This window comes from Misgurnus anguillicaudatus, chromosome 21 (assembly GCF_027580225.2).
Source record: "Misgurnus anguillicaudatus chromosome 21, ASM2758022v2, whole genome shotgun sequence".
Lineage (NCBI taxonomy): Eukaryota > Metazoa > Chordata > Actinopteri > Cypriniformes > Cobitidae > Misgurnus > Misgurnus anguillicaudatus.
The window spans coordinates 7,365,776-7,379,114 of record NC_073357.2 but is presented as its reverse complement, the minus strand read 5'-3'; the positions used below and the strand labels follow the sequence as shown (position 1 = coordinate 7,379,114).

The 13,339-nt window shown below is 39.0% G+C and overlaps 1 protein-coding gene across 1 annotated transcript; it reads left to right on the top strand.

The window, feature by feature from the left end:
- The first annotated feature begins 391 nt into the window (after positions 1 to 391).
- spg21 (SPG21 abhydrolase domain containing, maspardin) lies at positions 392 to 9,007 on the top strand. The gene is made up of 10 exons (XM_073859242.1): positions 392 to 539; positions 951 to 1,015; positions 2,467 to 2,628; positions 2,848 to 2,928; positions 3,003 to 3,148; positions 3,223 to 3,334; positions 3,947 to 4,051; positions 4,247 to 4,387; positions 7,093 to 7,670; positions 8,411 to 9,007. Exons 2-9 carry the CDS (start codon positions 953 to 955, stop codon positions 7,207 to 7,209), a joined length of 927 nt encoding a protein of 308 aa, XP_073715343.1. The 5' UTR covers positions 392 to 539; positions 951 to 952; the 3' UTR covers positions 7,210 to 7,670; positions 8,411 to 9,007.
- Positions 9,008 to 13,339: the final 4,332 nt, after the last annotated feature.

Sequence of the window (13,339 nt, the reverse complement as noted above, 5' to 3'; positions counted from 1 at the left end):
ATCTGACATTTTCTTTAAAATCGAAACTTAAAAGTAGAGTAACTTTTATTATATTTTATATATTACCCAAGATAAACAAATCCTTACGTATACGCTGTTTCATCTTGAACATACAGATTTGTTTTTGCACACAGCTTGTTATTATTTTGCATACTGTTCTTTTGCCTCGTACAAACATTTTTTTCTGATGCAAATAAAATGGAAATTTTCTTATATACAGCCCTAGGTCTTTAACTAAATATATATATTCTTGCTTCACTTTGAAGCGATATCTATCATAATTTTTTTGTAAATATATTATTTGATATATATGTATATATATTCTTGCTTCACTTTGAAGCGATATCTATCATAATTTTTCTTGATTATGGCATTGATCTCCGCTTAGGTTAAGTGGGCATGCGCGCGTCACAACAGACTCTGGTTGGCTGCTGTGATCGTGACGTGTGTGGGAGTTTGTTGGCTGCGGAAGCTGCTGTCATGTGATTCGGCGCGAGGATACGATGCTTCTCAAATTTGTGGATAAAAAACGTTTAAAGGTGATTATATTTCATTAATATTTATATTCTTTATTAATTTAAGTTGTCTTCTAAGACATTGTCTTCTGATTTACATCGCTATGCGGCGTTTACAAGCGGAAACTGTCAGTATAGCAGGATGATGATGTTGTGTTTTCAAACATCTCGTGGCCGTTTTTTAGTCAGGAGACAATCACATTTTTTTATTGTGTTGCGCAAGAATTGGTTTGTGTGCTCAAATTGCAATTCTGATATTACATTAAGATAATTTTGGGTTTGTCTATTGTGAAATTCATGAAGGGAGTGTAAAATCGATAGCTTGTCCAACAATAATGATCCAAGTCTTCTTTTCCCAGTTATTTAGACTGCAAGCATTGATCTGATGTTGTCAGTTGTTTTGTGGTCATGACTTCATTATCATTCACATTTCAGACATGGAGGAGATAAGAGTGTCTCCTGATTATAACTGGTTCAGAAGCACTGTACCTCTGAAGAGGGTAAGTCAATCCCTTCACTATTTGTGCAAATATATAACCATCACATAACACCAGAATAATACAAATGATATTTAATTTGCATTATGACTAATCCTAACTTTCCTGTAACTCACTTACACCAACTAGTGTTGTACACTTCAAGACCCTAAACTAAAGCCTAAAGATTGTTTTTGCATTGGCTTACCATGACTAACAAGAATGGGTAATATGTCCAGTGACATGATCTCAGTAAGCCTTATTATTTTGTCTATATGACACTGATGATGTTATAAATTCTAGGGCGATTAATTAATCACATACAAAATAAAAGTTTGTGTTTGCATGATATATATGTGTGTGTGTATTGTATGTAATTATTATGTATATAAACACACACACATATATGTATACATTTAAGAATTTTTTTATTTATGTATTATATGTATAATCAACCAATCACATGCCAGTTGCTTTAATGTATTAAGGGGTGTGGTCCTGGTCAAGACAATCTCTTGAACACCAAGAGGTGATTTAAGCAATTTTGAGCGTGGCATGGTTGTTGGTGCCAGACAGGCCGGTCTGAGTATTTCACAATCTGCTCAGTTACTGGGATTTTCACGCACAACCATTTCTAGGGTTTACAAAGAATGGTGTGAAAAGGGAAAAAGATCCAGTATGCGGCAGTCCTGTGGGACGAAAATGCCTTGTTGATGCTAGAGGTCAGAGAAGAATGGGTCGACTGATTCAAGCTGATAGAAGAGCTACTTTAACTGAAATAACCACTCGTTACACCTGTAGTATGCAGCAAAGCATTTGTGAAGCCACAACACGCACAACCTTGAGGCAGATGGGCTACAACAGCAGAAGACCCCACCGGGTACCACTTATCTCCAATACAAATAGAAAAAAGAGGCTACAATTTGCACAAGCTCACCAAAACTGGAAAAATGTTGCCTGGTCTGATGAGTCTCGATTTCTGTTGAGACATTCAGATGGTAGAGTCAGAATTTGGCGTAAACAGAATGAGAACATGGATCCATCATGCCTTGTTACCACTATTCTGGCTGGTGGTGTAATAGTGTGGGGGATGTTTTCTTGGCACACTTTAGGCCCCTTGGGCATCGTTTCAATGCCATGGCCTACCTGAGCATTGTTTCTGACCATGTCCATCCCTTTATGACCACCATGAACCATCCTCTGATGGCTACTTCCAGCAGGATAATGCACCATGTCACAAAGCTCAAATAATTTCAAATTGGTTTCTTGAACATGACAATGAGTTCACTGTACTAAAATGGCCCCCACAGTCACCAGATCTCAACCCAATAGAGCAACATTGGGATGTGGTGGAAAATTGTTTTTACACAATAATTACACATGGTGCACACACATATTATGCAAAAACAAACTTTTATTTTGTATGTGATTAATCTTTTGACAGCCCTAATCAATAATTGTCTTGTGTGTCTTAGATAATCGTGGATGATGATGACAGTAAAGTCTGGTCATTGTATGATGCTGGGCCTAAAAGTATCCGGTGTCCCATCATCTTCCTTCCGCCGGTGAGCGGCACGGCAGAGGTTTTCTTTCATCAGGTGTTGGCTCTCTCTGGACGAGGCTACCGTGTCATCTCGGTACGTTTTGTCACACATCAGTCAACATTTCTCTGTAATTTTTCATCTGCATTTACTATCCAAATGTATCAAATCCAGACATACATTTTTTTTATTATAATATAAAAGTTAAATCAGTTTTATTTCCATCATATTTGATTGTTTATGAGATAAGCCTATTATTTAAACTACTTGTTTTTGCTTTTTTCACATAATGTAACTTGATATTTCCGTTTCCAGCTCCAGTACCCCGTCTACTGGGATCTGTTGGAATTTTGTGACGGATTTAGGAAGCTTTTAGACCACTTACAACTAGACAAGGTATATTGATCTTTTAATTGGACCAATAGGGAATAAGGATCTTTCTTAACCCTTATCTGTGTCTCTTTGTGCAGGTGCATTTGTTCGGCGCTTCTCTTGGCGGTTTCCTGGCTCAGAAGTTTGCAGAGGTCACGCACAAATCTCCCAGAGTCCACTCTCTGATCCTCTGCAATTCATTTAGTGACACATCCATCTTCAACCAATCCTGGACGGCTAACAGGTACAGGCGGAAAAATCGCTTAGTCTGTGTTAAAGTCTCCATCCTTATTTTTACTGAATGATTTTCGTTCATAGCTTCTGGCTGATGCCTGCATTCATGCTGAAAAAGATTGTTCTTGGTAACTTTGCCAAAGGACCTGTGGACCCAAAAATGGCAGATGCGATCGACTTTATGGTCGATAGACTGAGTACTTCTTTATTTTAGCTTTTTCCACGCCAGCGTTTTAAAAAAAGTTCCCAGCCAGCATTCTTTATGATTTTCACAAACGTTTAACGCTTTCCAGAAAATTTAGAATATATAAACATACCATATATCAAATTAAAGAACAGACCCTTTGCTTTAAAAAAAAAAAAACTTTTCATCCTATCTTCATTGTTTCTCTTAAATATCGGTAGTTTTTTATCAAAAAAATAAAATATTTTGAGCAAAAAGCTTAGATAATTGCATTTTTGTTTTAAAGATTCAGAACGATGATCAAAACACACAGAGATTTTACTGGTTTTTTTTAATTAGTGCTTCAGTGTTTAATAAGTTGGGTAGGAGCGCCACTTAGTGGATAATAGCGGAAATATGGGTTGCTGTAAAAACTCGTCATTGGCAGGGAAGCGTTTTCTCTTAATTGACGAGATAACTTTTCAATGGTGGTGAAAGAGTTAAGCATAACGAAACCACAAACGGTTTTGTTGCGCTGACAAAAAATAATGTTTCACTGTAAATCAAGTCATATTTTGCTGAACCTCTATAGTTTGTGAAAATTCATCTTATTCTTGTGAACCCTGTTGATTTGTTTTTCAGCTGGAGAGTCTAAATCAGGGCGAACTCGCCTCTCGACTCACACTTAACTGCCAAAACTCTTACGTGGAGCCTCACAAGATAAAGGACGTTGCCGTCACCATAATGGATGTACGTTTTGCATTTTAGGTTTAACAATTACGTACATGCTTTATATCAGTTTCAATACAATTGAAACACAAATTGTAATTCTTCACTTGGTGCATGTAAGATATTTGACCAATAGGAAGTGGAACTATGTTTTAAGTCTGGTTACACATGCTTCTGGTTTACCTACTTCCCCTACTGGTTTTACATTTGTCGTAGGTTTTTGATCAGAGCGCACTGTCGCACGAGGCAAAAGAAGAAATGTATAAGCTGTACCCAAACGCTAGAAGGGCTCACCTAAAAACTGGAGGAAACTTCCCATATCTTTGCAGAAGTGCAGAGGTTAACCTATACATACAAGTGAGTCTAAAGCAGTGTTTCGCAAACTGGGGTTCACGAATTTGAAAAAAAAATTACAATTAAATTCAATCAAATTTATATAAATACTTTAAAGGGGACAAATCACGAAAATCTGACTTTTTCCATATTTAAGTTCTATAATTGGGTCCCCAGTGCTTCTGTCAAGCTAGAAAATGTGAATAAGATCAACCCAGTAACTTAGTTTTGGTAAACCATTATCTGCAAGCATGTGAAAAGTAGGTAATTGAAATTTTTTGGATCCCCTTGTGATGTCATAAGGAGATCTTTTTATAATAATACCGCCCCTTAATCTGCACTATTCATGGCACTGCTATTTAGGGGCTGTTTACACTTGGTATTAAGATGTGTTTTCATCGATCGGATCACAAGTGGACGAGAGAGACACATGACGTTTACACCAGGTATTTAAATCCGTCTCTTTTGTCCACTTTCGACCGCTTCTGTGCTGAATACTATGAGGAGGTGGTCTGTGAGACGGTGGGCGAGTCTCTCTGCTGTCATTCAAACCCGAGCGGGAGTAATTATGAGTTTATATGGACGCAAACTAATATAATGTCGGAGTGCACTGCTTGTTTAGCAAGTAAACATGCTGCACAGTGTTTTGTACATGAGTATGTAAGAGCTTTCTTTGAATTTTCAGCGCAATTGATGAAATAGGATCGCGCAACTTTCACACGCTTTCAAAACGAAACTACGGAGATCCTCCGCTTTAGTTTTATCAATGAAAGGCTAAAAATAGCGCTGTTCACCGAATGTTCACGCCAGAAGTCAAAAAAGACGTAAAACTTGTGTTTAATACCTCAGATTAGATAAATGGGCGGAGAGAAGGCGGTCGCGTGTGGCTGTTCGAACGCATTCAACCACATGTGCGTTCCGCAGCTCCAAAGCGATCCGATCGAAAGTGGTTTCGACCACCTCTGGATGTGGTTGAAAGTGGTCGAAAGTGGACGAGCTCAAAACGTTTTGAACACCGTTTACACCTGGCATTAACGTCGTCCACTTGTGATCCGATCGACGAAAACACATGTTAATGCCAAGTGTAAACAGCCTCTTAGTGCAGAGATTAGCTCATTTGCATTTAAACAACACACCCAAAAATATATAATAATGCTATAATAAATTATCTATATGTTGTTTTAAGCTAAAACGTCACATACGCATGTCATTATTTGGCATCTTAACCCATTAACTGGCGCTGTCCTGTGAGCGGGACATCTAAGTTTACTTCAATATTTTTTATGTAAATGTTAATCTATCATAACAAACTATATATTTTTGGAAAGGTCTAAGAATGTATTTTTCATATTTCAAAACCTTTTAGTAGTAATAATAATGCAGTAAATGTAATTTATTCATTTGTGACAAGAGTATGCAGCAAACCTCACAGCAAACCTCACTTTTTTGATAATTTTATGTATTAAAAAAATTACTATATTGCATTTTTTATTTATTACAAATAGATTTAAACTGCTATAAAAATATATATATTTTCACCTCCAGACACTTCCGTAAAAAACGTTAAAGTGTCTTCTTTATAATAAGACCAAAATTGTCATGGTTAATTTGAAGGTGTACATCACCTTTTCACCACCCCCCACTCAAAAAAGACTGTGCCACTTAAAGGGTTAAAAAAAGTCTTGTGAAATGTCCCCTTTTAAAAATAGAAAGACTTACTAACAAAAAAATATTTTATTTGCTTAATCTGCATTTCATGTGACCATTACACAACACTACAATATATTAGAAAAATAAGAACTCGTGCTAACTGGACAGATACGTTTTATGTACCAATAAAAAACACCAGATGAAGGTCCAATAACAGGTAATAATAAAAATAACCATGTAAAATACTACTGATAAACATTAAAATGAATGAAAAATAAAAGTTTTTAAAGTTAAACATTAGGGCTGGGCAAAAAAATTTTTTTTTCGATGAATCTTTTTTTTTACGTGGACGATTCAAAATCGATTCTTAAAGCACACAAATCGATTGTTTTTTTTTTCATATTTATTTCCACAAACATTGAACGTAAGATTAAAGTTAATCTAATTACTAGTCTTCTCCACTAGATTTTTCCTTGCACGATGTTACGAAGAAGCGAGAGGGAGCCTGTCATTAATTAATTCAGTCTTAATTCAATATAATATTCTATATAATCTATATTCATTGAGTTGAATCGAAAATCGTGTATAAAAATCAACATGGAATGGAGAATAAAATCGTTTTGATAGCTTGCGAATCGAAATGGAATCGATCTGGAACATCTGAATCGATACCCAGCCCTATTCAACATGCAAATGTGCTTTTAAATGATTGAAACATTAACTTAAAATTTCAGGGGTACTTTTCAAAATTTTGAAAACCCCTGGTCTAAATGATAAAACTGGAGACCTGTTACATGTCTAAATATCAAGGCAAATTTGATTCCTAATATTATTCATGACCCTTTTTAATGCAGTGACATTTGTGCAATAATTGTCAAATTGGTTGAATATTTATTAAACTTATGTCAAATGACACCTGCATATGGTTGTACATATTTTAGTAATTGTAAACTTTTATGAGAAATGCACTCAAATATTTGAAAACGGAAGCAGTTTTTAATAAAAGTAGAGACATTCATCTGCAAATTATAATATTCTCAAAAGCCAAAATTTACTGTTACTCTGGTTTTATTCTGTAGATACATCTGCGTCAGTTTCACGGGACACGGTATGCTGCCATCAGTCCAGAGATGGTCAGTGCTGAGGAACTGGAGGTCCAGAGATCAAACCTGAGCAGAAGTGATGATGAGTCTTAGACCCACAGGCTCCTGTACGGTGTTCAGAGATCATTTGGTATCATTTTTATGACATTAAATCAAATGTGAACGGACTTTAAAGAGCCTATTTTTACTTTAAAATAAACAATATTTTGATAAGTATTGCGAGTGTAAATAAGTTATATACGTTTTCATAGAATGCCATATTTTGACCTGGTTGCCTTACACATCACAAAACCAACATCTTTGTTAAATTGCACTTTTTAACGCAATTGTTTTTTCACCTTCTATACTGTGGTCTTTTTGTTTGTCTTGTTTTCGAATGGTTTGTTTTTATGTATGTCATTATCTGTGTTGTTCATATGAGTCATGCACTGATATACATTGAAAGCCGGATTGTATAAATCTTTCACTTTTTCCAAATAATTCCTGATTTGGAAAGAAATCTTTATAAAATGTGTCATTTATTTGCTTAAGTAAAACTTCTAAACCACAAAAAGGCAGTGTTGAAAATTATTATAGATTTACAGTAACTGTTGATGGGTTACTGCAGTGTTGGGTGTAACTAGTTACTAAGTAATTAGTTACTGTAATTAAATTACTTTTCCCTTGAAAAAGTAAAGTAAGGGATTACTCTTATTTTTCTTGTAATCTAATTACAGTTACTTCTGATGTAACTTAATACTGTGTATGGACTCTAAAACTATTGTTAACTGTAATACAAAGGTGGATTTAACATGGTTTAAGTTTAAAATTCTCACTATTAACTGGTTGATTATTAGCATTAATATTAATGAGATGCTGGCTGTTTATTAATGCTTAGCACATATCTGATTCTGCAAAACCTTATTCTACATCATTTACCCTCCCCATTTCTACCAATACTTAAAATTAACAACTTCTTTAGTATTAATAAGCAGTATTTGGAGTATATTAAGGTAAAAGTAGGTAATAGTTAGTTAATAGAGATGATTGGACCCTAAAGTGGGACCAGAATAATTGATGTACTTTTATATATTATTTTTTCGAGCCATTTCAAGCCTATCCTTGTATCATGTACTAAATAGGATTTAGAAAGTAATTAGTAATAAGTAATTAAATACTTTTTGGAAAGAGTAATTTGTAAAGTAATCTAATTACATTATTAAAGATGTAATTGGTAACTAGTAATTAATTACTTTTTTTGAGTAACTTACCCAACACTGGTTTACTGTAATCTGTACTTCTAAACCACAAAAAGGCAGTGTTGAAAATTATTATAGATTTACAGTAACTGTTGATGGGTTACTGTAATCTGTGCATACATTTAGAGCAGCCTGCTTTATGAATTCTGTGAAACTGTACAAAAATCTCATATCATTTTTGTAAGACAATGTTATTTCAGTTATATAAGAGGGGTTGGATGTTCTTGGTTAGACCTGAAGTGTCGTCATTTTTTTTATTTGCTTATTTAACTTCCTGTGTATCATACACAGATGTCACACATCAAATAAATAAGAATAGGCTTGATCTACCATATTAAACAGAGATTGCTGTATTGTCAATTCACAATGTATCCAAAGAAAATGGGAGGAGATATTAACTTTTGTTCGGATGCGAGTCAGCTCTTTGATGTTTAAGTTCAAAGACATTTAATCCAACAGGAATCCTACAAATACTGTAGAAGTCTTTTATAATCCCCCAAATACTAGCAAGTAGTGTTGTAGTTAAAGGGATAGTTCACCCCAAAATTATATTTGATTTACTCAGCATCGAGTTGTTACAAACCTGTATAAATTTCTTTGTTCTGCTGGGCACAAAGGAAGATATTTTGAGCAATGTTTGTAATCACACCGTTTTGAATCACCAATGATTTTCATAGTATTTTTCTTTTTATAAAAGTCAATGGTGCTACTGCTTGATTACAAATATCTTCCTTTGTGTCCAGCAAATTTTTTTGTACAGGTTTGTAACAACTTGAGAGTGAGTCGCTCAGGCGTTTAGCTGAGCGAATGTACTTCAGGTTGCGATGATCCGTCCAGACAATGAATAAAAAAAACACTGGCTCCCTCGAGCCAATGTCGCCATCCACAGAGCGTTAGACGGATCGCCAAAAGTTCCCGGTTACCAACGTAATAGTTGCGCTTTGATCATCCTGGGGGGAGCGGTGCGACAAGACAGCCCCAATGCCAATATCGGAGGCATCAACCTCAACAATAAACTGGCGTTTAGGATCAGGCGTGATCAGGATGGGTGCGGAGGTAAAAAGTCTCTTAAGACGGTCAAAAGCATTCTGAGCCACCTGCGACCAAGAAAATTGGGCCTTGGGCGAGTAAGGGCAGTGAGGGGGGCCACTACCTGACTAAAGCCTTGAATAAAGCGCCGGTAAAAATGTGCAAACCCCAGAAATCTCTGAAGCGAGACTCGGGAACCGCCCAATTTAGAACCACCTGGACTTTGTGAGGATCCATTCGAATCCCCTACGCAGAAACAACCCAACCGAGAAAGTAACCGACTGAGTGTGAAAGACACATTTCTCAGCCTTAACAAAAAGGTGATTCTCTAGTAAATGCTGCAAAACTCGGCGAACGTGTTGTACATGTACCTGGGGAGACGGTGAGAAAATTAGGATGACATCTACATAAACAAATATGAAAACGTTCAGCATATCTCTCAAGACATCGTTAACTAAAGCCTGAAAGACAGAGGGGGCGTTGACCAACCCGAACGGTAAAACCCTATATTCAAAGTGACCGACAGGGGTGTTAAATGCGGTCTTCCACTCGTCCCCCTCCTTAATGCGCACTAGGTGGTAGGCGTTTCTCAAGTCCAATGTAGTAAAGATCTTTGAGCCCTGTATGATCCCAAAAGCAGACGACATAAGAGGCAAAGGATAGCGATTCTTAACTGTTATGTAGTTCAGCCCCCTGACAATCGATACACGGACGCAAAGACGAAAAGGGAACAATGATCCCCACGTCAAGAGACTCTGTGAGATATCTCTCCAGAGCCTCTCGCTCGGGCGCAGAGAGAGAGTAAAGTCTGCCGCGGGGGGGCGTGGTGTTGGGAAGGAGATCAATAGCGCAATCGTAGGGACAGTGAGGCGGTAGAGAAACCGCCCGGGAACAGCTGAAGACCGATCGTAAATCATTGTACTCCTCCGGGACACCAGACAAATCACCCGGTTCCTCCTGGAAAACAGAAACAGAGGAAACGGGAGACACAGCAGATACCAAACAATTAGTATGACAAGACAATTTCCATGAATGAACAGCCCCTTTGGCCCAGTCTATCTGAGGATTATGAAGAACAAGCCCGGGATGTCCTAACACAATGGGGGTATACAAAAAAAGAAACAGTCTCTTGATGATTACCGGAAACAGTAAGACTAACCGGACAGGTGGCGCGGCGAACTGTGGTGAGCTCTCTGCCATCCAGGGCAAAAACAGCAGCATCAGCTAAATCGACCAATGGGATCTTGTGTTGGTGAGCCCCCCGTCATCGATGAAATTGCCCTCGGCTCCCGAGTCAATGAGAGCGAGACCAGAGGAAGAGTGCCCAACCCAGCGGAGAATAGCAGAGATTGTGGTTCGGGACCGGGGGGAAGAGGAGATGACAGATACGCTCACCAGTACTCCTCCGTCTACTGGCGAGCCTTGGCTTTTAAACTGCAGTTGGAGGCGAAGTGCCCAGTGGTACCACAGTAGAGACGGTTGACAATACGGCGTTGACGCTCCTCCGGAGAGATGTGAACGCTACCCAACTGCATGGGCTCAGCGTCAGCCGGGTGACGAGCAGGGACAGCAGTCGAAAGGGCGTCATAAGCAGTAGAGGAAGTGCGAGACATCGCCCAACCCTAGAGAGTGCGAAACTCTATCGCAAAGTCGGCCACGTATCTCTTTCCCTGTCAAAGAGTGGCGAGGAGACGAGAAGCTTCACTGCCGAAAACGGTTCTATCAAAGACCTTGGTCATCTCCTACTTAAAAAGACTGTACTTGCTGCAGTATGCGGCATTAGCCTCCCACACAGATGTTCCCCACTCGCGCGCTCGTCCCGTGAGGAGGGAGAGAACAAAAGCGGCACGAGCCCGATCCTCGGCATACGTCTGGGGCTGAAGAGAAATGACAACCTCACATTGAATGAGAAAAGCTCTGCACTCAGTGGGCTCACTGGAATAACAGGACGGGTTGTTGACCCGTGGCTCCGCGGGCTGGTGTCGGTTCGGTGGCACGGCCGAATCCTGATGGAGGTGGAGTAAACGGGCAGACAGATTGGCCACCTGAGCAGAAATACTCCCTACCACCTGATGTGCAGCGGCCAGCTGCTCCTCATGCCTGCCAAGCATTGCCCCTTGTACTTCGACCGCTGATAGGACAGACTTCTCCTCTGACGGATCCATATCCGAATAATACTCTAACAAGTAATGAGGTGTGTGTGTGTGTGTGTGTGTGTGTGTGTGTGTGTGTGTGTGTGTGTGTGTGTGTGTGTGTGTGCGTGTGAGCGAAAGAGAGAGAGAGAGAGACAGAGAAAACCAGGCTCATAACAAGTCTGCCCTTAAAATGTCCACCTCACTCCATTTATTATTCTAAATTAGATGCACCTGTTTAAGGTCGTTAGCTGCATAAAGACACCTGTCCACCCCATACAATCAGTAGGAATGCAACTACTAACATGGCCAAGATCAAAGAGCTGTCCAAAGACACTAGAGACAAAATTGTACAACTCCATAAGGCTGGAAAGGGCTACGGGGAAATTGTCAAGCAGCTTGGTGAAAAAAAGGTCCACTGTCGGAGCAATCATTAGAAAATGGAAGCAGCTAAACATGGCTGTAAATCTCCCTCAGACTGGGGCTCCTTGCAAGATCTCACCTCGTGGGGTCTCAGTGATCCTGAGAAAGGTGAGAAATCAGCCTAGAACTACACGGGAGGAGCTGGTCAATGACCTGAAAAGAGCTGGGACCACCATTTCCAAGGTTACTGTTGGTAATACACTGAGACGTCATGGTTTGAAATCATGCATGGCACGGAAAGTTCCCCTGCTTAAACCAGCACATGTCCAGGCCCGTCTTAAGTTTGCCAATGACCTTTTGAATAATCTGGAGGAGTCATGAGAGAAAGTCAAGTGGTCAGATGAGACAAAAATAGAACTTTTTGGTCATAATTCCACTAAACATATTTGTAGGAAGAAGAATAATGAGTACCATCCCAAGAACACCATCCATACTGTAAAGCGTGAGGGTGGTATAGCATCGTGCTTTGGGGGTGTTTTTCTGCACATGGGACAGGGCGACTGCACTGTATTAAGGAGAGGATGACCGGGGCCATGTATTGTGAGATTTTGGGGAACAACCTCCTTCCCTTAGTTAGAGATAGACATTGAAGATGGGTCGAGGCTGGGCCTTCCAACATGACAATGACCCGAAGCACACAGCCTGGATAACCAAGGAGTGGCTCTGTAAGAAGCATATCAAGGTTCTGGCGTGGCCTAGCCAGTCTCCAGACCTAAACCCAATAGAGAATCTTTGGAGGGAGCTCAACCTCCATGTTTCTCAGCAACAGGCCATAAACCTGACTGATCTAGAGAAGATTTGTGTGGAGGAGTGGGCCTGCAGTGTGTGCAAACCTGGTGAAAAACTACAGGAAACGTTTGACCTCAAAATTATTCCAAATATTAACATTGACTTTCTCAGGTGTTCAAATAATTATTTGCAGCTGTATCATACAAATACATAGTTTTTAAATACATTGTGATTTCTGGATTTTTTTTAGATTATGTCTCCCACAGTGGACATGCACCCACGACGACAATTTCAGACCGCTCCATGATTTCTAAGTGAAAGAACCTACTATCAAATGGTGTTTTGGGCATTAGCCACAGTTTTTTCAAATGGTGACTTGCTAGAAATGTTCTAGCGACAGAAACAGAGGAACTTAAAGGGCACATATTACGTAATTTACGTTTGGACATAAATGTGTGTTGGCAGTTTGTGAACACATCAACCCTACAAAAAAAAATCCATCCACTCCTTCTCTTTTAATCCTCATTAAACATGCTGTTTTGATTCTCTTGTTATTATGACATCACACTGATAAAGCCCCGCCCACAGCCACTGACTTACTGGTTAATTGAACCCAAAAGCTTTTCTAAATGTGCTTGTAAGCACGTTGTAGCGCTAATTCTGCTAAAGATG